Source organism: Dipodomys merriami, unplaced genomic scaffold, assembly GCF_024711535.1.
Source record: "Dipodomys merriami isolate MVZ:Mamm:240054 unplaced genomic scaffold, mDipMer1.0.p SCAF_401, whole genome shotgun sequence".
NCBI lineage: Eukaryota > Metazoa > Chordata > Mammalia > Rodentia > Heteromyidae > Dipodomys > Dipodomys merriami.
The window spans coordinates 446071-472081 of NW_027205616.1; the positions used below are offsets into that span (position 1 = coordinate 446071).

Consider the following 26011-nt stretch of genomic DNA (forward strand, 5'->3'; position numbering starts at 1 on the left):
TGGATGGGGCCGAGGGAGTCTGCCGACTGTTTCTGGAGCCCAGCCAGCGGAAGGGCCGGTGCAGGGGCGCGGGCTCAGCCCGGCTGGGCTGAGGAGGAGATTGGATCTGGGGGAAAGGTGTAGGATCCTGGTCACGTGGAGGAGGGGAGCGCACCTCACCAGGCTTTGTGAAGCTGCGCAGGGTCCACGGTGAGCTCCCGGGGGCGGGGGAGGGCTGAGGAGGGCCCGGGCCCGACAGGCCTAGTCCAGCCTGGGGCCCTGTGTGGAGGGAGGTGGAGTCGGGGGGAGAGAAGACCGGAGGCAGCCGGGCCCATTGGGAGCACAGGTGTATGACGCCTGTCATCCCAGCTACTCAGGAGGCTGAGATCTGAGGATCGCGGTTCAAAGCCAGCCCGGGAAGGAAAGTCCATGAAACTCGTATCTCCAGTTAATCGCCAGAAAACCACAAGTGGCGCTGTGGCTCAAGTGGTAGAGCGCTAGCCTCGAGCAAAGCTCAGTGCCCAGACCCAGACCCCACAACCACCACAACCTCCATCACCACCAACCAGCGTAATCCTGCATTTCGGTGTGGATTGTGCACACTCCTGCTTGAAAAGGAGAAAAGAACGTAGAGTGAGGGGTTTTCTATTCCCTCCCCTGAGTGGAACACCTCCTCCTCGAGCACACACCGCAGACACGCACTCTGCTGCTGCCTTCAGCCCAGCCCTGTGCTCCCCCTCGCCCAGCCGCGTGGTGGGCCACGAAGGCCCCTTCGGTGGACGGCGGGTCCCGTTCAGCCTTCACCTCCACCCTGGACATCGTGTCACTACAACTTTGGCAGCCAAATGTCCGCCGCAGTGCAGCTCACGTGCATGTAAACGTGGCTGGTCAACACTCACGTGCATGACGACGATTTTCCCAAATTGGCAGCGCGCCACGCGGACCCGCTGAGGCTGTGGAGGCCGGAGCGCCTGCCTGCGGCCTCGGTGCCGTCCCCCAGATCTGGGCACACGTCCGTCCCACGGACGGGCGCGGTCCTGTCTGCGCTCACCTCTGCGGGGACGCGCAGCTCCCCGTGGGCAGCGCCGTCGGGGCCCCTCCCTCGGCGGGGGCGGAGGCCCACGGTGGGCGCTGCCCTGTGCTGGCCCTGGCTGGGCCGCGGAGGCCGGGCACACGCGGGCCGCTTCCCCGAGACTCGGCAGTGACCAGGAGGCCTCTGAGGAGTGGACAGTGTCCCAGGTCTTAGCACCCTTTGTGGCCAGCTGCTGGGCCGTGCACGAGTGGCAGGCAGTGCGGGACGGGTCAGCTAGCCGGTGGCACATCGGCAGCCCACGGCCGAGGCCTCCCGCTGGGCCCTTCCCTCACCCTCCTCCCTCACGCTCCTCCCTCACGCTCCTCCCTCACCCTCCTCCCTCACGCTCCTCCCTCACGCTCCTCCCTCACGCTCCTCCCTCACCCTCCTCCCTCACGCTCCTCCCTCACCCTCCTCCCTCACCCTCCTCCCTCACGCTCCTCCCTCACCCTCCTCCCTCACCCTCCTCCCTCACGCTCCTCCCTCACCCTCCTCCCTCACGCTCCTCCCTCACCCTCCTCCCTCACGCTCCTCCCTCACCCTCCTCCCTCACCCTCCTCCCTCACCCTCCTCCCTCACCCTCCTCCCTCACCCTCCTCCCTCACCCTCCTCCCTCACCCTCCTCCCTCACGCTCCTCCCTCACGCTCCTCCCTCACGCTCCTCCCTCACCCTCCTCCCTCACGCTCCTCCCTCACCCTCCTCCCTCACGCTCCTCCCTCACGCTCCTCCCTCACCCTCCTCCCTCACGCTCCTCCCTCACCCTCCTCCCTCACCCTCCTCCCTCACCCTCCTCCCTCACGCTCCTCCCTCACCCTCCTCCCTCACCCTCCTCCCTCACCCTCCTCCCTCACGCTCCTCCCTCACGCTCCTCCCTCACGCTCCTCCCTCACCCTCCTCCCTCACCCTCCTCCCTCACCCTCCTCCCTCACGCTCCTCCCTCACACTCCTCCCTCACGCTCCTCCCTCACCCTCCTCCCTCACCCTCCTCCCTCACGCTCCTCCCTCACCCTCCTCCCTCACGCTCCTCCCTCACCCTCCTCCCTCACGCTCCTCCCTCACCCTCCTCCCTCACGCTCCTCCCTCACGCTCCTCCCTCACCCTCCTCCCTCACCCTCCTCCCTCACCCTCCTCCCTCACGCTCCTCCCTCACCCTCCTCCCTCACCCTCCTCCCTCACGCTCCTCCCTCATGCTCTTCACCTCTCCCCCTTCTGCCTTGTTTTCCCCCTCCTGTCTTCCCTTGCTCCTGTGTGCCCTGACAGGGCCCCTGGTGTCCTGTTCTCCCTGCTGCTGAGCTTGTGGTGGGGCGGGGCTCACGCTGGGCATGGGGGGCTGGTGGTGGGGCGGGGCTCACGCTGGGCATCGGGGGGCTGGTGGTGGGGCGGGGCTCACACTGGGCATCGGGGGGCTGGTGGTGGGGCGGGGCTCACGCTGGGCATCGGGGGGCTGGTGGTGGGGCGGGGCTCACGCTGGGCATGGGGGGCTGGTGGTGGGGTGGGGCTCACGCTGGGCATCGGGGGGGCTGGTGGTGGGGCGGGGCTCACGCTGGGCATCGGGGGGCTGGTGGTGGGGCGGGGCTCACGCTGGGCATGGGGGGCTGGTGGTGGGGTGGGGCTCACGCTGGGCATCGGGGGGCTGGTGGTGGGGCGGGGCTCACGCTGGGCATCGGGGGGCTGGTGGTGGGGCGGGGCTCACGCTGGGCATGGGGGGCTGGTGGTGGGGCGGGGCTCACAGCTGGGCATTGGGGGGCTGGTGGTGGGGCGGGGCTCACGCTGGGCATCGGGGGGCTGGTGGTGGGGCGGGGCTCACGCTGGGCATCAGGGCGGGTCAGGACAGCGGAAGCAGGGCTCCGCAGAGGAGCTGGGAGGACAGGAGGAATGGGGGCCACGCAGCCCTTCACAGAGGGTAGCCGCCCCCAGCTTGGTGAAGACCCCGCGTGCCCTCCCGTGTGAGTTAGCGCAGGAGTCTGGGCCTTCACAGAGCCGCACCGGGGGCAGGTGCGTGTGGCGTCGGCACGCCTCGGCCCTGCCTGGGCAGCCGGCGCGCTCTGCCGGGGGCCTTCGTGTCCTCCGCTCTCCAGATGTGTCCGTGGCTCAGTGACGCGGGCGGGCCCAGTCCTAGACCAGGCCGCAGCCCCTCATGGGCTGGCCCTTCCCCGCCCCCCTGCCTGGGAGGTAGCAGCCTCTGACCTCTGCCGTCTCCCACAGGGGCTCAGATCATCGACCTCATGATGCTGGTCATCGACGTCACCAAGGGCATGCAGACGCAGTCTGCGGAGTGCCTGGTGATCGGCCAGATCGCCTGCCAGAAGCTGGTCGTGGTGCTTAACAAGGTGGACCTTCTGGCCGAGGGCAAGAGGCAGGCGGCCATCGACAGGATGACCAAGCGGATGCAGAAGACGCTGGAGGGCACCAAGTGAGTGCTGCCCTGTGAGGAGGCGTCCATGTGTGTCCCGGGTCAGCCGTGTCCATGTGTGTCCCGGGTCAGCCGTGTCCATGTGTGTCCCGGGTCAGCCGTGTCCATGTGTGTCCCGGGTCAGCCGTGTCCATGTGTGTCCCGGGTCAGGGGTGTCCATGTGTGTGTCCCGGGTCAGCCGTGTCCGTGTGTGAGGTGCTCCTCATCCGCATGGGTCAGCGGTGTCCGGGTGTGAGGTGTCCGTGTGTCCCGGGTCAGCCGTGTCCATGTGTGAGGTGCTCCTCATCCGCATGGGTCAGCGGTGTCTGGGTGTGAGGTGTCCGTGTGTCCCGGGTCAGGGGTGTCCGGGTGTGAGGTGTCTGTGTGTCCCGGGTCAGGGGTGTCTGGGTGTGAGGTGTCCGTGTGTCCCGGGTCAGGGGTGTCTGGGTGTGAGGTGTCCGTGTGTCCCGGGTCAGGGGTGTCTGGGTGTGAGGTGTCCGTGTGTCCCGGGTCAGGGGTGTCTGGGTGTGAGGTGTCCGTGTGTCCCGGGTCAGCCGTGTCCATGTGTGAGGTGCTCCTCATCTGCATGGGTCAGGGGTGTCCGGGTGTGAGGTGTCCGTGTGTCCCAGGTCAGGGGTGTCTGGGTGTGAGGTGTCCGTGTGTCCCGGGTCAGGGGTGTCTGGGTGTGAGGTGCTCCTCATCCGCATGGGTCAGGGGTGTCTGGGTGTGAGGTGTCCGTGTGTCCCGGGTCAGCCGTGTCCATGTGTGAGGTGCTCCTCATCCGCATGGGTCAGGGGTGTCTGGGTGTGAGGTGTCCGTGTGTCCCGGGTCAGGGGTGTCCGGGTGTGAGGTGTCCGTGTGTCCCGGGTCAGGGGTGTCTGGGTGTGAGGTGTCCGTGTGTCCCGGGTCAGGGGTGTCCGGGTGTGAGGTGTCCGTGTGTCCTGGGTCAGGGGTGTCCGGGTGTGAGGTGTCCGTGTGTCCCGGGTCAGGGGCGTCTGTCTGTGAGCTGCTCCCCGTCCGCGTGGCTGGCAGGCTCCCCTCCCTGCTCTGTATCAAAGCTGTCTGGTGCCACAGACGCGGAGCAGAGCTTGGTGTTGCTGCCGTTGTCTCCGGGCACCGTCCCGCCACGGCACCCCGCGGTCCCGTGTCCTGACGCCGGCCTGTGTCCCGGCGTTTGAGGCCTCGGGGCCGTCCCTGTGTGGAAGGCTGGGCCTGCCGTGGTGCACGCTGGCCACGGCCGGCGTCTCAGCCAGGCCCCGTGCCAGGGAGACCAGAGCCGTGATGCCCACTTGGGGCGGGTGCCGGCGGCGGTGAGCCGCGTCACTGACAGGTGCTGCTGAGGAGGCCGGTGGGGCCCGCCACCGCCCTGTCCCACCTTGGGGCACGGCGTCCCTGGGGTCTGTGCAGGGTGGCTGGCCGGCTGCAGCAGACAGGCTGCTGGGTCGGGTCCCAGGCAGCGGGGGGGAGGTGAAGCCAGAGCCTGAAAGCCAAACAGGCGGCGGCGGCGGCGGCGGCCTGCACCATCATCGTCTGTGGTCTGATTCTGCGGGGCAGCGGGGCGCTGGCCGAGCTGGGCGCGGGCCCGGCGTTGGCCAGGGCAGGAGGGCGTGGCGCTGCCAGGCCGGGTGTGCAGGGGCAGGGTGTGGGACCCGCGGCCCAGCCCAGGATGACGACTCTGGTGTGCTTGAAAAGACGAGGACGCTGCTCTCTCCCACTTCCGCCCGGGCCCAGATCCACCCTGAGCAGCGGTCACGGGGAGACGGGCCCCCGATCCACACGGAGCAGCGGTCACGGGGAGACGGGCCCCCCGATCCACCCTGAGCAGCGGTCACGGGGAGACGGGCCCCCCGATCCATCCTGAGCAGCGGTCACGGGGAGACGGGCCCCCGATCCACCCTGAGCAGCGGTCACGGGGAGACGGGCCCCCCGATCCATCCTGAGCAGCGGTCACGGGGAGACGGGCCCCCCGATCCACACGGAGCAGCCGTCACGGGGAGACGGGCCCCCGATCCACCCTGAGCAGCGGTCACGGGGAGACGGGCCCCCCGATCCACCCTGAGCAGCGGTCACGGGGAGACGGGCCCCCCGATCCATCCTGAGCAGCCATCATGGGGAGACGGGCCCCCGATCCACCCTGAGCAGCGGTCACGGGGAGACGGGCCCCCGATCCACCCTGAGCAGCGGTCACGGGGAGACGGGCCCCCGATCCACCCTGAGCAGCGGTCACGGGGAGACGGGCCCCCGATCCATCCTGAGCAGCCGTCACGGGGAGACGGGCCCCCCGATCCATCCTGAGCAGCCGTCACGGGGAGACGGGCCCCTCGATCCATCCTGAGCAGCGGTCACGGGGAGACGGGCCCCCGATCCATCCTGAGCAGCGGTCACGGGGAGACGGGCCCCCCGATCCACACGGAGCAGCCGTCACGGGGAGACGGGCCCCTCGATCCATCCTGAGCAGCGGTCACGGGGAGACGGGCCCCCGATCCATCCTGAGCAGCGGTCACGGGGAGACGGGCCCCCCGATCCACCCTGAGCAGCGGTCACGGGGAGACGGTCCCCCGCTGCCTGCTGCTCTGCAGCCGGCACAATATCCTGCGTGCCGCTCTGTCATGAAGATTGATTGGCCTTCCCAGTTATGATATGGTTTTTTTCAGAATCAACACCTGCAGGTCTCCCCCAGAATTCTCAAGTTGGTTAAATTAAAGCCCCAGACTGTGAATGGACCAAATGTGTCATAAAAGATTCCTGGCCTGCCTTTTGTTTGCAAAATTCATCAATCCGATAAAATCGACACATTTAGATAAGTGTTGCATAAGAATTCAGACTTTGTTATTCCCCACGGAAGTGGATAGGAGACTGTAAAAAGGAAGATAAAACATTGGGCCTTCTTTTAGTAAGTTATTTGACGCCTGCTGTTTTATTTACTTGCCAGGAAGGAGAGAGCAGGCCTCGTGGACCCCACCTCAAAGCACGGTGGGTGTCAGAACCACTCACTGCGGGAAGCAGGCCTGGCGTGCTCTCCGAGGTGAAGTCATACTCAAACACTGGTTAGTTACGTTGACGGAAAATCCTCACTTGCACGTTTAGATTGATACTATTACTTCAGTGAACGCTAGGTCAGATCATGGACTTTATCAGAGCAGTCCGCCGTCCTCAGCGCTGGCAGGAGAGGGCCCTGCCCGGGACCAGCGGGGCCCGAGGCCCTGGGGCGCCACCTCCGGATCTGTCCACGCGGCCGAACTTTCCTGACAGCTGAGTTCCTCATCAAGTGCATTTTTTTAAATGCGAAGAACATTTTTATCTAGAAAAAGTGAACCACACACTTATCAAAACCTGAAAAACATAAAACGTATTTTTCTATCCAGAGAACAATTGAAAGAACTTGGAGAGTAGGGGCTCGGGCTGCACGTCCTCAGAGAGCGGCTGCTGCAGTTTTGGGTTAAAACTTTTTTTTTGTACTCTTTAGTTCTTGATAGTCTGTTTCAATAAGTGAAAATTCTAAATCTTACCTGGTTTTTTGTGGCCGCTGTTTTGGAATCATGTCTGTGAAGTCGTTGCCAAATCCAGTGTCCTGAATAACTTTTCTACTGTGTGTCTTTCCAATTTATAGTTTTAGCTTTTAAGATTAAGCTTGGACCGTGTGAGCTGTGTGTGTGTGTGTGTGTGTGTGTGTGTGTGTGTGTGTGTGTGTGAGGTAGGAGCTGTGTGTGTGTGTGTGTGAGGTAGGAGCTGTGTGTGTGTGTGTGTGTGTGAGGTAGGAGCTGTGTGTGTGTGTGTGTGTGTGAGGTAGGAGCTGTGTGTGTGTGTGTGTGTGTGTGTGAGGTAGGAGCTGTGTGTGTGTGTGTGTGTGTGCGAGGTAGGAGCTGTGTGTGTGTGTGTGTGTGAGGTAGGAGCTCTGTGTGTGTGTGTGTGTGTGCAAGGTAGGAGCTCTGTGTGTGTGTGTGTGTGTGTGTGTGTGTGTGTGCGTGTGTGTGTGTGTGTGAGGTAGGAGCTCGGGGGCATTCTCTTGTGTGTAGCTGTCAGTCTTGCATCTGGCACCCGCACGCATCCAGCTGTGTGTCTGTTTCTAGTCCGTCATCCCAGTCTGTGTGTCTGTCAGGACCGAGACTCGGGGGTTTGGGTTCAGGAAGTAGGGTTCTCACTTCTGATTTGTCCACGATGGTTTTGGGTACTTACAATCCCACGCATTTGAGGTGTGTGTTTCCATTTCTGCTAAGTGATGTTGGAATGTTGATGGGGATTGTCTGGGGTCTGGGTTGGTTAGGAGCAGATCAGCACTGTGCGGAGTCTGGAGTCTGTGGGTGTGTTTGGTGGCAGTGACATCTTTGCCGTGGGACATCTTACCATACGTGGACATGGAATCACTTTTCATTCACTTACGTCTTTTTTCTAGTTTTTTTAAAGCAATGTTTTGAAGTTTTTAGGTGTTAAATCTTTCATACCACTAATTAGCTTTGTCCTATTCATTCTTCAGGATTGTTGTTGTTTTTGTTGGTCAGTCATAGAGCTTGAACTCTGGGCCTGGGCGCTGTCCCTCAGCTCTTCAGCTCAAGGCTAGCGCTCTACCACTTGAGCCACAGCACCACTTCTGGCTTTTTTCTTTTTGCTTATGTGGTGCTGAGGAATTGAACCCAGGGCCTCATACATGCGAGGCAAGCGCTCTACCACTGAGCCACCTTCCCAGCCCTCTTCTCAGCTCTTTAGACTGGATTTTCTTTTTTGGGCTGAATACTTTTGTAGATCATTAAGCTTTGGCTGTATTTTCAGGTTTCACCTCATGGTGGTCTCCCAGATCTGAGATAACTAGATCAAAAGACGTGAACGTTTGTATCTTTGGTTGAACATTGCCCTATTATTGTCTACATATTATTATTCACACAGGGTCAGCAGCTAGCTTTGGTACGTACGTGTAAACTCGTGTGGTATAAACATATTGGAAACCTTAGGATCGCAAGGGTATGTCACTTGTTTGAGTATACGCTTGTCTCTTGGCTTCTTGTGAGTTTCACACTTCTTTCTGACATGTTAGGGGTGTTATTAGTGGGAACACAGCTATTAACCCTTTTCCAACCAGATGTGCTGCAAATAGGTCTTCAGCATTTATTGTTCGTGCATTCCCATTTTTTTTGACAGGCAGAAGTTTCTAATTTTTATGTAGACAGACTTTTTGATCGTTTTTCTTTGTGATTTCTTTGTCTTTGAAGGTATTTAAAATTACTCTTGCATAAGCATCTATCCGTGGCAATAGAAATCAAAACAGAAGATAAAAATGTACCCACGGTCTCCCCAGTGCCTCCCGGGGCAGCGTCCGCCTCCCAGGTCGCTTGTCCATCCGTCCATCCTTCCGTCCCGGGGCAGCGTCCTCTCAGGTCACCTGTCCGTCCATCCGTCTCGGGGCAGCGTCTTCCTCCCAGGTCGCCTGTCCGTCTGTCCGTCCTGGGGCAGCGTCCTCCTCTCAGGTCGCCTGTCCGTCCATCTGTCCCGGGTCAGCGTCCTCCTCCCAGGTCGCCTGTCCGTCTGTCCGTCCGTCCGTCCGTCCGTCCCGGGGCAGCATCCTTCCTCCCACGTGTGCTGTACAGACAGGGTTGTTGCTGCTTGCACGCTGTTCGCTGTTTGCTGCTGTGGGCTTCTCTCTCTGTTTCCCTCTGGTCACTCTTGAGACGTCTTCTTCCAGGCCCCGTGTCTGCTGCTTACCGGTTTCATCTCTTCGTTTCTCCTCTAGCCCGGCCCTGTCATTGGGTGCCGAGGCTGCGCGGGGCCTGCGGGGGCCCTGGGCTTGGTGAATGTCGGCCTCGTGGCGCCCGTCTGTGCCACGGGCTCCGTGACTCGGGAACGCCCGTCTGTCGGTTACAGCCCCGCTGTGCACACCGGGACTCTCGGCCTTCCTTGGGAGGGAGCCCTTGGCATGGGGCCCGTGCGCAGAGGGCGTCCGCTGTGAGCGGCACCTGCGGTGCCTGTGGAGCCGGTTGCACGGAGCCAGGCCTTAGGATTCGCCTGTGTCCGTTTTTCATCGTCTGGTCCGTTGGTGTGCTGGCAAAGTTGCTTGCGTCCAGCCGGCTGTCTGGGTCCAGGGGGCACCAGGACTCGGCTGCTGCTGCTCGCTCAGGGCACCGACGTGGACCGGCGGCGCTGCTGCGCGGGGTGCGCCCGGGGCTCCCCTCCAGAGCCTCGCGGGACCTGGGTGCTGTCAACTTCAAGGCCATCTTTTCTTCAGGATCAGGGCCAGGCTGCCGAGGCTCCATTGCGTGATGTAAAACCAGGAGCGCCCTCCATGCCAGGGCTTTCCCCACGGGGCCTCCGGGTCCCTCCTGTCCTGTCCCTGCCTGGCAAGGAGCAAGCGGGGTGCGCTCCAGACCCCCCTCCCTCCCACGGTGCCCTGCGCTCCGTGTCGGTGTCCTGCGCTCCATGACGGTGCCCTGCGCTCTGTGCCCTGCGCTCTGTGCCCTGCGCTCCGTGTCGGTGCCCTGCGCTCTGTGCCCTGCGCTCTGTGTCGGTGCCCTGCGCTCTGTGCCCTGCGCTCCATGTCGGTGCCCTGCGCTCTGTGCCCTGCGCTCCGTGACGGTGCCCTGCGCTCCGTGACGGTGCCCTGCGCTCCGTGCCCTGCGCTCCGTGTCGGTGCCCTGCGCTCCGTGTCGGTGCCCTGCGCTCCGTGCCCTGCGCTCCGTGACGGTGCCCTGCGCTCCGTGCCCTGTGCTCCGTGTCGGTGCCCTGCGCTCCATGTCGGTGCCCTGCGCTCCGTACCCTGTGCTCCGTGTCGGTGCCCTGCGCTCCGTGCCCTGCACTCTGTGACGGTGCCCTGCGCTCCGTGACGGTGCCCTGCGCTCCGTGCCCTGCGCTCCATGTCGGTGCCCTGCGCTCCGTGCCCTGCGCTCCGTGTCGGTGCCCTGCGCTCCGTGTCGGTGCCCTGCGCTCCGTGCCCTGTGCTCCGTGTCGGTGCCCTGCGCTCTGTGCCCTGCACTCTGTGACGGTGCCCTGCGCTCCGTGACGGTGCCCTGCGCTCCGTGCCCTGCGCTCCGTGACGGTGCCCTGCGCTCCGTGCCCTGCGCTCCGTGTCGGTGCCCTGTGCTCCGTGTCGGTGCCCTGCGCTCCGTGCCCTGCGCTCCGTGACGGTGCCCTGCGCTCCGTGCCCTGCGCTCTGTGACGGTGCCCTGCGCTCCGTGACGGTGCCCTGCGCTCCGTGCCCTGTGCTCCGTGTCGGTGCCCTGCGCTCTGTGACGGTGCCCTGCGCTCCGTGCCCTGTGCTCCGTGTCGGTGCCCTGCGCTCCGTGCCCTGCACTCTGTGACGGTGCCCTGCGCTCCGTGACGGTGCCCTGCGCTCCGTGCCCTGCGCTCCGTGTCGGTGCCCTGCGCTCCGTGCCCTGCGCTCCGTGTCGGTGCCCTGCGCTCCGTGTCGGTGCCCTGCACTCCGTGACGGTGCCCTGCGCTCCGTGTCGGTGCCCTGCACTCTGTGACGGTGCCCTGCGCTCCGTGTCTGTGCCCTGTGCTCCGTGTCGGTGCCCTGCGCTCCGTGCCCTGCGCTCCGTGTCGGTGCCCTGCGCTCCGTGCCCTGCGCTCTGTGACGGTGCTGTTGCTGGCTCTCTTTCAGGTTCCAGGGGGCACCAGTCGTGCCTGTGGCCGCCAAGCCCGGGGGACCAGAGGCCCCTGACACTGAAGCTCCACAGGGCATCCCAGAGCTCATCGAGGTACTGTCCACTCAGGCTCTGCCCAGGGGAGGGCGGAGGGGACAGTGCTGGCCTTGCAGGGCTGGTGATGGCGAGGGGGGGTCTCGGGGCTGGTGATGGCGAGGGGGGGTCTCGGGGCTGGTGATGGTGAGGGGGGTCTTGGGGCTGGTGATGGCGAGGGGGGTCTCGGGGCTGGTGATGGTGAGGGGGGTCTTGGGGCTGGTGATGGTGAGGGGGGTCTCGGGGCTGGTGATGGCAAGGGGGGTCTCGGGGCTGGTGATGGCGAGGGGGGTCTCGGGGCTGGTGATGGTGAGGGGAGGGTCTCAGTGATGGTGAGGGGGGTCTCGGGGCTGGTGATGGCGAGGGAGGTCTCGGGGCTGGTGAGGGGGGTCTCGGGGCTGGTGATGGTGAGCGGGGTCTTGGGGCTGGTGATGGCGAGGGGGGTCTCAGGGCTGGTGATGGCAAGGGGGGGTCTCGGGGCTGGTGATGGTGAGGGGGGGTCTCAGGGCTGGTGATGGTGAGGGGGGTCTTGGGGCTGGTGATGGCGAGGGGGGTCTCGGGGCTGGTGATGGTGAGGGGGGGTCTCGGGGCTGGTGATGGTGAGGGGGGGGTCTCGGGGCTGGTGATGGCGAGTGGGGTCTTGGGGCTGGTGATGGCGAGGGGGGTCTCGGGGCTGGTGATGGCGAGGGGGGTCTCGGGGCTGGTGATGGTGAGGGAGGTCTCGGGGCTGGTGATGACGAGCGGGGTCTTGGGGCTGGTGATGGCGAGGGGGGTCTTGGGGCTGGTGATGGCAAGGGGGGTCTTGGGGCTGGTGATGGCGAGCGGGGTCTCGGGGCTGGTGATGGCAAGGGGGGGTCTCGGGGCTGGTGATGGCGAGGGGGGTCTCGGTGATGGTGATGGCGAGGGGAGGGTCTCGGTGATGGTGAGGGGGGTCTCGGTGATGGTGAGGGGGGTCTCGGGGCTGGTGATGGTGAGGGGGGGTCTCCGGGCTGGTGATGGCAAGGGGGGTCTCGGGGCTGGTGATGGCGAGGGGGGTCTCGGTGATGGCGAGGGGGGTCTCGGGGCTGGTGATGGCGAGGGGGGTCTCGGGGCTGGTGATGGCAAGGGGGGTCTCGGGGCTGGTGATGGCGAGGGGGGTCTCGGGGCTGGTGATGGCGAGGGGGGTCTCGGGGCTGGTGATGGCGAGGGGGGTCTCGGGGCTGGTGATGGCGAGGGGGGTCTCGGGGCTGGTGATGGCGAGGGGGGTCTCGGGGCTGGTGATGGCGAGCGGGGTCTCGGTGATGGCGAGCAGGAGTCCTGGGTGTCACGTGCACAGATGACGTCCCACGTGCTCAGGACTGTGACACCGACCCAGTGTCCCAGGCCCCACACTAAGGTGTTTATCCGCGAGTCACGGGGGAGGCTGAGAGGCCCGCCAGCCAGTGTGCGGGGAAGCGGGGGTCCGAGCCCGTCCCCTGCACCCGGCCCCGGCCGCCCCTCTGGGCTGGCGGCTCCCGGAGCTGGAGTTTTCTGGCCTGCGCATCAGCTCCAGAGGCCTAGAAGCTGCCACAGTTGTTTCTGTTCAAGTAAAATCCACAAAAAATGTGGCTACGAGGTATGTTTGTATATTCCTCTTAAAAGCCGCTACATAAATCAGACCAAGCCTGTTTTGAACTTTAAAATGTGATCACAAGACCAAGTTTTGTAACATTCACTACCGAATAGTTTCCTGACAGCCTGTTCCTTATGAAATCAGAAAACAACCAAGTCAAAGCAGCGCCGCGGCGTGCTGCGCCTTTGTGCGTGTTTGTTTCTTGATTAGCTCTGACAGCGCCCGAGCAGAGCTGACGTGAGGAAACTGGGCTGCGGGCCCCGATCGGGCCGGCACAGGCCAGCACAGACCGGCACAGACAGGCACAGGCTGGTACAGGCCGGTACAGGCCGCAGGCCCCGGCCAGCCGGCACAGACCAGCACAGGCCAGCACAGACCGGCACAGGCCGCGGGCCCCACTCGGGCTGGCCCGCACAGATCTGCACAGGCCCGCACAGACCAGCACAGGCCAGCACAGACCGGCACAGACAGGCACAGGCTGGTACAGGCCAGCACAGACCGGCACAGACAGGCACAGACCAGCACAGGCCAGCACAGACCAGCACAGGCCCCGAGCCCCACTCGGGCCAGCCGGCACGGACCGGCACAGGCCAGTGTGGGCCAGCGTGGGCAGACGTGGACTGCCCCTGCCTCGCTGGTGCCTGGGGTGGGGGTGAAGATCCCCGCCGCGGCCCGCAGCTCTCACCCCGGCGCCCGGCCAGGCCCCCGGCCCTCAGGCGCCGTGCCAGCCGCTGCGGTGCTGCACGCTGGGACGCGCAGAGTGGCCGGACACGCGGCGCCTGGTGGGACAGAGCTGGGTAGACACGGCCCTTCCGGAAGGTTCAGGGCCACGGGGAGGTGAGCCAGCGGTGAGCATGCAGGTCTGCCCGCGGATGCCTGGTGTGGGGCTGCGGTGTCCTGCGTGGGGCCTGAAGCCTGGGCAGGGGGCACGTGCACCGGGCTCCACAACAGATACCCGAGGATGAGATGGATGGGGAGAGAAGGAGGAGGGGGAGGAGGAAGGGGAGGAGGGGCGGGGGGAGGAGGGGTAGGACGGGGAGGGGTGGGGAGGAGGGGGAGGGGGAGGGGCGGGAGGAGGGGTAGGACGGGGAGGGGTGGGGAGGAGGAGGAGGGGGAGGGGCGGGAGGAGGGGGAGGGGGAGGGGCGGGAGGAGGGGTAGGACGGGGAGGGGCGGGGAGGAGGAGGAGGGGGAGGGGCGGGAGGAGGGGGAGGGGGAGGGGCGGGAGGAGGGGTAGGACGGGGAGGGGTGGGGAGGAGGAGGAGGGGGAGGGGCGGGAGGAGGGGGAGGGGGAGGGGCGGGAGGAGGGGTAGGACGGGGAGGGGTGGGGAGGAGGAGGAGGGGGAGGGGCGGGAGGAGGGGGAGGGGGAGGGGCGGGAGGAGGGGTAGGACGGGGAGGGGCGGGGAGGAGGAGGAGAGGGAGGGGCGGGGAGGCCTCCCGGGGTGCTCCCCCCCCCAGCCCCTCAGCTGGGAATCAGCAGGGGGGAGGTCTGCTCTGACCTGGCAGCAACCTCTCTTCTCTAGGTCCTGATATCCCAGATTTCCATCCCTGAGAGAGACCCCTCGGGCCCGTTCCTCATGTCTGTGGACCACTGCTTCTCCATCAAGGGCCAGGGCACCGTGATGACCGGCACGGTGCTGTCGGGCTCCGTCAGCCTCGGGGACAGCGTGGAGATCCCTGCCCTCAAGGTCAGCTCTTCTGGTGCTTCTTTGCACCTCTGGACCTGCTCACCCCTCCCCCCCTCCCCCTCCCATCTCAGCCCAGAAGTGCTGCTCTCCTGGATTCTCAAATTCTCTTTAGAACGCCCTCGTGGCCCGTGTGCCGGAGCTGGAGGGCAGGGCGAGAGACCAGGGCGGACACGGACACCGTGCCTTTCTGTGAGCCCTCGGGCTCGGGGCGGCACTTGCGTGTGGTTATTTGGGGTACGGCAGATGCATGCCTGGCTATTGGAGGGACACCAGGTATACGCATGGTTATTTGGGGTACCTTTTTATTTCTTTATCTAGGCTGTTCTAGAATTTTCCATCCTCCTGCCTCAGTGCCTCCCCGATGTTGTAATCACAGGCATGCCCACCATACATGTTTCTTAACCAGAAGAATTTCAGATTGAAGGTTGGAAAGGATCTCAGTGGTAGAGCGCTTGCCTTGCATGCATGAGGCCCTGGGTTCGATTCCTTAGCACCACATGAGCAAAAAGAAGTATTACAGTGGCTCAAATGTTAGAGCCTAGTCTTGAGCAAACAAAGCAGCTCAGAGACAGTGCCCAGGCCCTGAGTTCAAGCCCCAGGAACGGCAAAAAAAAGGGGGGGGCCTTTGATATTGAACACAGATTGACAGTGCTGAGTCGCTCGCTCTGGGGCGTCCAGGCTGTGCCGCCGGCCCCGCCACCCTCGGAGGACCGCGGGACAGCGCTCCATCCCCACCGCATGCCGCCGCCTTGTGCCACGTCCGGGCTGACTCGGTGTCTCCAGTGCCCTTGAGAAGGCTTTTGTGTCTATGGTGTGGTAGGCGTGTCTATACTCCAGCGGCTGAAGGAACAAAGCAGGAGGATTGGGGGTTTGAGCCCAGGCCGGGCGTGGGTCAGTGGTGCACGCTCGCCCAGCTTGCAAGCTGAGAGGCGGGGAGACGCACGGCCCCAGGAGCCCGCACAGGCTTCCCGGACGCAGGCCGTGGCCCGTCCCGCGTTGGCGCGCCCCAGAGCCGGCAGGTGGAGACCCCGGTGGAGGCAGCTGGGCTCACGGGTGACACCGCCGCGGCACTGCGGGAGGACGCGTTGGGTTTCTCAGCGACGGGAGTGCGTCACAGGGGTGTGGGTGCCCGCACTCGAGCCCCAACTGGTCTAGGTGGCATTCTGTACAGATACGTGTTCTGGGTTGTGGGAGCTGGCTTGGACCTGGTGGGATTCGGCAGGCTGAAGTCTGGAGAGCCGGCCCCGGGCAGAGCTGCTGGGGCCGCTGGGGCCGGAAGGCCGTGGGCCGGCAGCATTCCTGTTGCTTTGTTCAGAGTCTCCCAACTTCTGCAGCTTGGGAGGAAGGCGTGGTGGGAAGGAGGGGGACGCGGCACTGGGCAGAGGCTCCGGGGAGGAATGAGGTTGGCAGCTGGGTGCCGGGCACACGTTGCAGGTCCCGGAAGCTGATAGGATTTGCCCCTCGGGGTGCCCAACCTTCATGGAGCCGCCGACCCCTTCCGCACCGCTTCCGCTTCCTCCCTGTGGGATGGAGTTTTTGCTTTCTGCTGTCTTGCATATGGTCTGAAGGGAGATTGCTTCTTGTCCAGGCCCACAGGTGGCAGAGACAGACCACACCCAGAGCGCCACCCACACCTGCTCAGGGACTCGTGGAGATAGTGGTATTTGGAGGAGGCTTGCATCCTACAGTAGTGGCTGGGTGAGAGGGACTCGGAGGGAAGGCAGACAGGGCGACGTATGTTTTGTATGTAGGACAGCTGTGAAGTTCTGAGCACCAGAGGGTAAACTACAGTAAGGTTGAATGATGCCTCCACCCAGAACCTCAGAATGTGACCTGTGTGGGTCTTTGTAACATGATGAAGGTGACTAAATCCAAGGACAAGTGCCCAGGTAAGAAACAGAAAGGGGTGACAGATCCACAAGGTCCACGTGGCCACAGAGGTGCCCAAAGTCCACATGGGCATGGAAATCCATGATGTCCATGTGGCACAGAGATCCACGAAGTCCACATGGACACGGAGGTCCACGAAGTCCACAGGGGCACAGAGGTCCACGAAGTCCACGTGGGCACGGAGGTCCACGAAGTCCACACGGTCACAGAGGTCCACGAAGTCCACACGGGCACGGAGATCCACGAAGTCCACATGGACACGGAGGTCCACGTGGGCACGGAGGTCCACGAAGTCCACACGGAGGTCCACGAAGTCCACACGGTCACGGAGGTCCACGAAGTCCACACGGTCACGGAGGTCCACGAAGTCCACACGGGCACGGAGATCCACGAAGTCCACACGGGCACGGAGATCCACGAAGTCCACACGGGCATGGAGGTCCACGAAGTCCACATGGACACAGAGGTCCACAAAGTCCAGGTGGACACGGAGATCCACGAAGTCCACAGAGGAGGTGGTTGTGGCTTGGGCCCTGGGGCCTCCGGGAGGAGTCGCCCGGGATGGGCCCTGTGGGCGTGGGACCAACCCCACGTAGGTGCAGATTTGGGCTCCGGCTCCCAAACCAGGAGTGCAGCGCCGTTGTGCCGCCATTGTCCCTGGCAGCGTTAGGCAGTGCAGATGGGCTGTGGGTGAGAGCGTGGCGAAGTGTTCTCGGGTGGACATCTCAGCTTCGCTCGGCGTTGCGTTGGGGGTTGGTGGCTGTGTTGGAGGAGCACGCGTGAGCAGCTGACACTCGCAGAGCAGCAGTCAGGTTGGCCGGCCAGGCTGCCTGCTCTCTTCACTGCCACCCCTCTGATCAGGACCGGAAGCAGCGGATGACCGCAGGGCCGGAGGCCATGCCCCTCCCGGGGGCACCCGCCACTGGAGCTGGGAGGAGGCGGGCCTGGTGCTGGCCTGGCCTGGGCGGGCCATGGGTACCCGCGTGTCCCAACACACTTCCCACCCAAGTCCACGTCACAAGAGTGAGGCCCGGCCTCCCGAGCCACGCTCACCCTTCCCTCCACCAGCCTCGATGGGCCGGCGCCTGTCCGGCATTGCGGGCCGCGGACCCTCCCCAGACACGGTGGTGACCCGTCAGGTTTCACTGATGCGCTGCTCCGCCGAGCCTGACTGTTTGGACTCTCCTTCGCTCCCGCCTGCGGCCTGCTGTCTGCCAGGCGACCCAGGGTGGCTGGAACGCCGACGTCCTGAGGCGTGCTGGCTTTCTGCCCGCCCTGGGCTCTCTTGACCCTCGGCTGGCCAGCGTGGCCGTGGCCCTGGCCTGGTGCTCAGGGGAGGGCGGCCACACGGGGGCTGGCCGTCGGTGGCAACATCAGAAACTGTCAGAGCTCGGGGCAGGAGTTCAGGGCCCAGACGCACCGTCTTCCAGCTCTGGCCGCAGGCCCGTCTCTAGCTCCTCTGTGCCGCCCGATCCGGGTCCTCGCAGAGGGCTGGGGACCCTGCGGCGGGTGCTGGGTGGAAGGAGCGGGCTGAGGAGCCGGCTGCCTGGACAGAGCGCACGGGGCCTCCCGCCCGGGGAGGACGCCGGGCCCCCCAGCCCCCCGGGGCCCCGGCCGCGTGGGGCCGCCCCGCCGCCCGGCCTGGGGTGGGCCGCGTGGGAGGTGGGGCCGCTGTGCTCCGTGTCCTCCCCACCCTGTCCCCTCCCCTCCCACATGGGGCCGGCCACGCGACCCCCGCCAGGCACACGGGCTCCCGCACGGCCGCGCACATCCCCCCTCAGCCTCCCCCCCACGACTCGACTGCGCCAAGTGTTCAGTTCCCCAAACAGTCCCTACCCTCGACCCACACGGGCACCACGCCTCTGCCTGCCAGGCGCGAGGCAGGCCCGACTGTGCGCACAGCTACGCCAGGGCCGGGGTGGGCCCTCGTGAGACGGGCCCTACTGTGCGCACAGCTACGCCAGGGCCGGGATGAGCCCTCGTGAGACAGGCCCTACTGTGTGCACAGCTACGCCAGGGCCGGGATGAGCTCTCGTGAGACAGGCCCTACTGTGCGCACAGCTACGCCAGGGCCGGGATGGGCCCTCGTGAGACGGGCCCTACTGTGCGCACAGCTACGCCAGGGCCGGGATGAGCTCTCGTGAGACGGGCCCTACTGTGCGCACAGCTACGCCAGGGCCGGGATGAGCTCTCGTGAGACGGGCCCTACTGTGCACACAGCTACGCCAGGGCCGGGATGGGCCCTCGTGAGACGGGCCCTACTGTGCGCACAGCTACGCCAGGGCCCGGGATGGGCCCTCGTGAGACGGGCCCTACTGTGCGCACAGCTACGCCAGGGCCGGGATGAGCTCTCGTGAGACGGGCCCTACTGTGCGCACAGCTACGCCAGGGCCGGGGATGAGCCCTTGTGAGACGGGCCCTACTGTGCGCACAGCTACGCCAGGGCCGGGGATGAGCCCTTGTGAGACGGGCCCTACTGTGCGCACAGCTACGCCAGGGCCCGGGATGGGCCCTCGTGAGACGGGCCCTACTGTGCGCACAGCTATGCCAGGGCCGGGATGAGCTCTCGTGAGATGGGCCCTACTGTGCGCACAGCTACGCCAGGGCCGGGATGGGCGCTCGTGAGACAGCCGCTGTGCTCCCTCTCTCCCTGTGAAGACAGAATTGCGTCCTGGATCCCGGGAAGGAGGGGCTGATGGCCGTCTTTCCCCAGTGACAAGTGACAAGTGAAAGGGACCGCGCGCTGTGGGACAGGGCGCGCTGCTGAAGGTGACCAAAGGCTTTGGGCAGTGTGGGGTCGGGGGCCTGGCCCCGCCTGGGCCCCTCTGCCTGCGGTGCGGCGACCTCGGCCTTCTTGGTCTCTTCCTGAAGGCAAGCTGTTTCCTTAGCGTGGACGGACCCCTACACCACGTAACTGGGTGTTTATCGTTCTTTCCTTTACGATGTGAGGCAATATGAGACCGTGAGCGTGGCTGTGAGCGTCACAGACTTAGACTGGTGATGCCCGTCGCCGGCGAGCGCGGGTGGTTAGACTCGTGATGCCCGTCGCCGGCGAGCGCGGGTGGTTAGACTCGTGATGCCCGTCGCCAGCGAGCGCAGGTGGTTAGACTCGTGATGCCCGTCGCCAGCGAGCGCGGGTGGGACGCTGCATTAAAGCAGACACTCGCCTGTTTTCACTTGAGGTTTTCCTAAAATGCTCCAATATGACACGCTCCTCCTTAAAGACAAACTCCAGCCACTCAAACTCTATGGTTGTTTAGTTTTTGTTTGTTTACTATTTGAGCTTTCAAATTAGCTGACTCTGGGCAAGGTTAGGTCAGAATGTGCTCCTCCTCCTCCGTGCTCCCCGCCTCTGCACAGTGTGCTCCTCCTCCTCCTCCTCCTCTGTGCTCCCCGCCTCTGCACAGTGTGCTCCTCCTCCTCCGTGCTCCCCGTCTCTGCACAGTGTGCTCCTCCTCCTCCGTGCTCCCCGCCTCTGCACAGTGTGCTCCTCCTCCTCCTCCGTGCTCCCCGCCTCTGCACAGTGTGCTCCTCCTCCTCCTCCTCCGTGCTCCCCGCCTCTGCACAGTGTGCTCCTCCTCCTCCTCCGTGCTCCCCGCCTCTGCGCAGTGTGCTCCTCCGTGCTCCCCGCCTCTGCGCAGTGTGCTCCTCCTCCTCCTCCGTGCTCCCCGCCTCTGCGCAGTGTGCTCCTCCTCCGTGCTCCCCGCCTCTGCACAGTGTGCTCCTCCTCCTCCTCCGTGCTCCCCGCCTCTGCGCAGTGTGCTCCTCCTCCGTGCTCCCCGCCTCTGCACAGTGTGCTCCTCCTCCTCCTCCGTGCTCCCCGCCTCTGCGCAGTGTGCTCCTCCTCCGTGCTCCCCGCCTCTGCGCACAGTCTCCTGCTCTTCTTCCCAGGCAGGCAGCACAGCTCCTCCATGGCGTATTCTCTAGGATGATGGTCATGATCTGCCTGCCAGCCCTGCTGCTGTCCTGGGCACTGGACGCCGGCCTCCCCTCCTGAGGGCACCAAGGGACACAGGCAGAATTCTGCAGGACAGGGCAGAGCAGTGCAGAGCAGTGCAGGGGCAGGGGCAGGGCAGGGCAGGACAGGAGCAGGGCAGGGCAGGGCAGGACAGGGGCAGGGCGGGGCAGGGCAGGACAGGGGCAGGGCGGGGCAGGGGCAGGAGCAGGGCAGGGCAGGACAGGAGCAGGGCAGGGCAGGACAGGAGCAGGGCAGGGCAGGGCAGGACAGGGGCAGGGCGGGGCAGGGGCAGGAGCAGGGCAGGGCAGGGCAGGACAGGAGCAGGGCAGGGCAGGACAGGAGCAGGGCAGGGCAGGGCAGGAGCAGGGCAGGGCAGGAGCAGGGCAGGGGCAGGGCAGGGGCAGGGGCAGGGCAGGGCAGGAGCAGGGCAGGGGCAGGGGCAGGGCAGGGCAGGAGCAGGGCAGGGCAGGAGCAGAGCAGGGCAAGGCAGGGCAGGAGCAGGGCAGGGCAGGGCAGGGCAGGAGCAGGGCAGGGGCAGGGCAGGGCAGGGCAGGGCAAGAGCAGGGCAGGGCAGGAGCAGGGCGGGGCGGGGCAGGGGCAAGAGCAGGGCAGGGGCAGGGGCAGGGCAGGGCAGGGCAAGAGCAGGGCAGGGCAGGGCAGAGCAGGACAGGGCAGAGCAGGGCAGAGCAGGGCAGGGGCAGGGCAGGGCAGGGCAGGACAGGGGCAGGGTGGGGCAGGGGCAGGGCAGGGCAGGAGCAGGGCAGGGCAGGAGCAGAGCAGGGCAAGGCAGGGCAGGAGCAGGGCAGGGCAGGGCAGGGCAGGAGCAGGGCAGGGGCAGGGCAGGGCAGGGCAGGGCAAGAGCAGGGCAGGGCAGGAGCAGGGCGGGGCGGGGCAGGGGCAAGGGCAGGGCAGGGGCAGGGGCAGGGCAGGGCAGGGCAAGAGCAGGGCAGGGCAGGGCAGAGCAGGACAGGGCAGAGCAGGGCAGAGCAGGGCAGGGGCAGGGTGGGGCAGGGGCAGGGCAGGGCAGGAGCAGGGCAGGGCAGGGCAGGGCAGGGCAGGGCAGGAGCAGGGCAGGGCAGGAGCAGGGCAGGGGCAGGGCAGGGGCAGGGCCGGGCAGGGCAAGAGCAGGGCAGGGCAGGGCAGGGGCAGGGCAGGCTTGGGCCTCGAGAGGACCAGGGCTTTGGAGTCTGGACAAGCGGACACGCGGTGTGGGGGCCGTGTGCAGAGCCCGGTGGCACGCCCGGGCAGCCCGGGACTCTGTCCTGGGTGGCAGGTTGGGTCTGGTGGCGAGAGGAGGTCCCGGGCTGGGCGCATCATGGGTCTCAGTCTGATGCTTGGGATGCGTGTGGACCCGCGCTGCTGGGGGCTGCGGGCGTGCGGCGCGGCCCCTGCCTGGCTGGCGGGTGCTGAGGGCCTCGGGACGGGGGACGCGGCCCGGCCTGCGGTGCGGGGCTGGGTGAGGGGGAGGTTAGTGCCTGACTCCCAGCCTCCTTGCTGCCGCCGCCAAGAAGCAAACCGGGTGGCGGGCGGAAGGTCAGGAGTTTAAGAGCTTGTTTGATTCAGGACGGGGAAGAGACGGAGGGAGTGCGCGGGGTTCTGTGTGGATCCTGGTATTTCTTTTGAGCCCGGTGGAGAGCGGAGGGGCAGGCAGGGAAGGCAGGCCGCCAGAGGGGTCCCTGCCAAACAGAGCGCTGCTAATGCAAACCATACGGCAGGGGCGGGCCGGCGGGCGGCGCGGGCGGCGGCCCCCGCAGCGGGCGGGCAGCCTGGGCAGTGCGGCGCTTTAACCCCTTGGGTGCTGAAGCTTGAGCGGGGCGCTCCTCAGGCGCACTGCGGGCCGTGCCCCCGTCCCGGGCGCAGAGCGCGTGGCGGTGCCCCACACCTGCCTGCCAGCAGCCCCAGGGGTGCTGGGGAACGGAGGCCTGCTGCCTGTCCCTGCCAGCCTTCCGGCGGTGTGGACGGTGCCCCGTGCACGGGGCAGCCGTGGGATCCGAGGGAAGCCCGCACACCGGCGCGCCCAGGGCCCTGGTCCGCCTCACTTGGTTTCCCCGGGCCTGCCGGGGCACAGGACCGGCCCGGTCTTCTCCAGGATTCATACATGGCCTTTCCCGGCCTGGTCAGAGTGTACACGTGGGGTTTTGTCTGACAGTACAGACCTCACGGTGACGGGGGTGCGGGTGGGGGTACACCCCGGGCACCACACAGCCCGGAGCTGCAGCACAGGCCAGCGCGGAAAGATGGCTGCCGGAGCCAGCGAGCCTGGAGCACGGGCTCCTGTCAGTCTTAGTGTGAGGCCCTTAGTAGCATTTTGTGAGTAAATAGAGTAGACACAACACTAAACACAGAAGCCCGTCTGGAGCAGGGCACACAGTGGGAGAGCCGTGCTGCGCGCACGCGTCCGTGCAGATGCGCAGAGCAGCGGGAGACGGTGCTGCCGCGGCGCGTCGCAGGTCCCGGGGGAGAGGGACGGCGGGTTGAGGGAGCCGAAGGCTTTCATGTTCCCTCTCTAATTGGTGTTCGGCTCTTGTACAATGAGCTGGTATTCATCTGATTCTTGTGTGGCTTTTATGAAAGAAAAAATACAAAGACGCAGAGAGAACAACTTTTGTTCCACTGTTTCTTCGTGGCCTCCCTGCGTCTCAGCCAGCTTTTGTGCGGGGCCCCGGGGCCGTGGCTGCCCGGCCCGCCGTGCGGCCGCTCCTGGGGAGCCCTGTGCTCGGCCCACGCCGCAGAATCCCCTCCAGCTGTTTTGACTCGCTCCTCTCCGGCTTTCAGCCTTTCTCCCCGCTCCCCTCCTCCGAGAGGCACAGAAGCGCTGTTGTTCGGTGCTTCCCGGCTGTCCGCGGCCCCCCGCACATCAGCATTCACAAATGCTCCTGTCCCCTCCGCAGGCCTGACATTTTCTAACAATACAAGGACAGCGCTCTGGAAGAGGGGATCCACAGCTCCAGCCTCCCCCGTCGGGTGCCTGGCCGGTCCGCCTCCCTCAGCACAGCGGCCAGCTCAGAGCCCCGTCCGCCGCCTGACCTGCAGGGCAGGCGTGCCCCCGGGCTGTGCGGTCGGGGCCTCCACAGCCCAACTTCCCGAAGCCACGGTGGGCTCCGCCCAGCAGCCTGGCCTGGCGTGGGGGGCGGGAGGAGCGCCCCGGAGCCGGCTGACACGGGGTGCGGGGCCGGGCGCGTCCCGTGGCGTCCCGTGGCGTCCCGTCCTGGGGACCGGCTTGGGAAAGCAGTGCCCAGGCAGGCCGTGGCTCCGAGGCAGCCGTCCTGTCTTGCGGGGCCTGCCGGGGCCTGCGCCTCTCACGGGTTACGGGCCTGGAGCTAGCCGCCGGCCCGCCGCCGCTCCGCACGCGTGGGCGCGGGATTTGGAGCAGGCAGTCACACGCCCGCTCTGTGTTGGCCCTGAGCCCTGGGTGGACTTCTGTCCGCAGCCGCCCAGCGGGCCTGGGAACACAGGTGACCTGCCCAGCAGGGCCCAGGCCGGAGACAGAGGACCCTGAGAAGCAAGCCTCTGCTCTTGCTGCCACGCGCCGGTGGCTGGCCCCTGCTCTGACCCCGTGACCTGGAAGTGCCAGCGCGCGGTGGCGGGCGCCGCCCCACCCCTCCGGCCGGCCGTGGGAGCCTCTGAGGGCGGTTGATGCGCACCGTTGACGTTTGGCTTGACCAGGTTTGTTTGCTTAAGCTTTACCCCTGCCACGCAGGCAGACCTCTTTCTTTTAAAAATATGCTGCCTGCCAAAGGTTATTTTGGATCTGTTTTTGTTTATCAGGTAGAATTGTTCCAGTGCAATTGAAAGCAGACGCACATGTTGACACGCTGTGGAGCTGCTTGCCAGGGCACGCACACACACTCATATACACACACACAGCATGCACAGACATGCACAGAGCACACACAGAACATGCACACACATGAACAGAGCACACGCATGCACAGAGCATGCACACACACTCATACATACACAGCATGCACAGACATGCACAGAGCACACACAGAACATGCACACACATGAACAGAGCACACGCATGCACAGAGCATGCACACACACTCATATACACACACAGCATGCACAGAGCACACACAGAACATACGCACACATGAACAGAGCACACGCATGCACAGAGCACGCACACACACACACATACACACACAGCATGCACAGACATGCACAGAGCACACACAGAACATACGCACACATGAACAGAGCACATGCATGCACAGAGCATGCACACACACTCATATACACACACAGCATGCACAGACATGCACAGAGCACACACAGAACATACGCACACATGAACAGAGCACACGCATGCAGAGCATGCACACACACTCATACATACACAGCATGCACAGACATGCAGAGCACACACAGAACATGCACACACATGAACAGAGCACACGCATGCACAGAGCATGCACACACACATATACACACAGCATGCAGACATGCACAGAGCACACACAGAACATGCACACACATGAACAGAGCACATGTATGCACACACTCATATACACACACAGCATGCACAGAGCACACACAGAACATACGCACACATGAACAGAGCACACGCATGCACAGAGCATGCACACACTCATATACACACACAGCATGCACAGATATGCACAGCACACACAGAACATGCACGCACATGAACAGGGCACACGCATGCACACACTCATATACACACACAGCATGCACAGACATGTACAGAGCACACACAGAACATGAACACACATGAACAGAGCACACGCATGCACAGAGCATACACACACACTCATACATACACAGCATGCACAGACATGCACAGAGCACACACAGAACATGCACACACATGAACAGAGCACACACATGCACAGAGCACACACATGCACAGAGCACACACATGCACAGAGCATGCACACACACTCATATACACACACAGCATGCACAGACATGCACAGAGCACAGAGAACATGCACACACATGAACAGAGCACACATATGCAGAGCATGCACATACATATACACACCGCATGCACAGACATGCAGAGCACACACAGAACATGCACACACAGGGCACGCAAACACACTCATACACACACAGCATGCACAGACATGCACAGAGCACACCCAGAACATGCACACACATGAACAGAGCACATGTATGCAGAGCATGCACACACAGAGCATGCACACACAAGAGCAGAGCATGCACACGCACAGCATGCACACACACTCATATACACACAGCATGCACAGACATGCACAGAGCACACAGAACATGCACATGCAGGGCATGCACACACTCATACACAGCATGCACAGAGCACACACAGAACATGCACACACATGAACAGAGCACATGTATGCAGAGCATGCACACACAGCATGCACAGACGTGCATAGAACACACAGAACATGCACACACATGAACAGAGCACACATATGCACAGAGCATGCACACACAAGAGCAGAGCATGCACACCGAGCATTACACAATGCACAGAGCACACAGAGAACATGCACACATGCACAGAGCACACGTACAGAGCATGCACACGTACAGAGCATGCACACGTACAGAGCATGCACACATACAGAGCACAAGTGTGGGAGATTTGAGCAGGAGCCTGCAGTGTGCACGGCTGGGAATGGGCTCTGGGAGGGCTCCTTCACCGGGCTTATTTCTCCCTGATAGTAGCGGCCCAGAGTGTAGGCAGAGAATCTCCTGGCAAGGTTGATGGTGCTTTGGGGCTGGGCCGGTGGTCAGGGGACCCTCACTGTCCTGGGACACCTGTC

The 26011-nt window shown here is 64.4% G+C and overlaps 1 protein-coding gene across 2 annotated transcripts in view; it reads left to right on the plus strand.

Moving 5' to 3' along the window:
- Window positions 1–26011, plus strand: part of LOC138806608 (selenocysteine-specific elongation factor-like) — a 137182-nt gene that overhangs the window by 58188 nt on the left and 52983 nt on the right. For both annotated transcript variants that reach the window (XM_069992041.1, XM_069992042.1), the window contains exons 2-4: window positions 3258–3465; window positions 11030–11126; window positions 14219–14383. In XM_069992041.1, the coding sequence (XP_069848142.1) occupies window positions 3258–3465; window positions 11030–11126; window positions 14219–14383 (470 nt within the window). The remainder of the gene's footprint in view (window positions 1–3257; window positions 3466–11029; window positions 11127–14218; window positions 14384–26011) is intronic.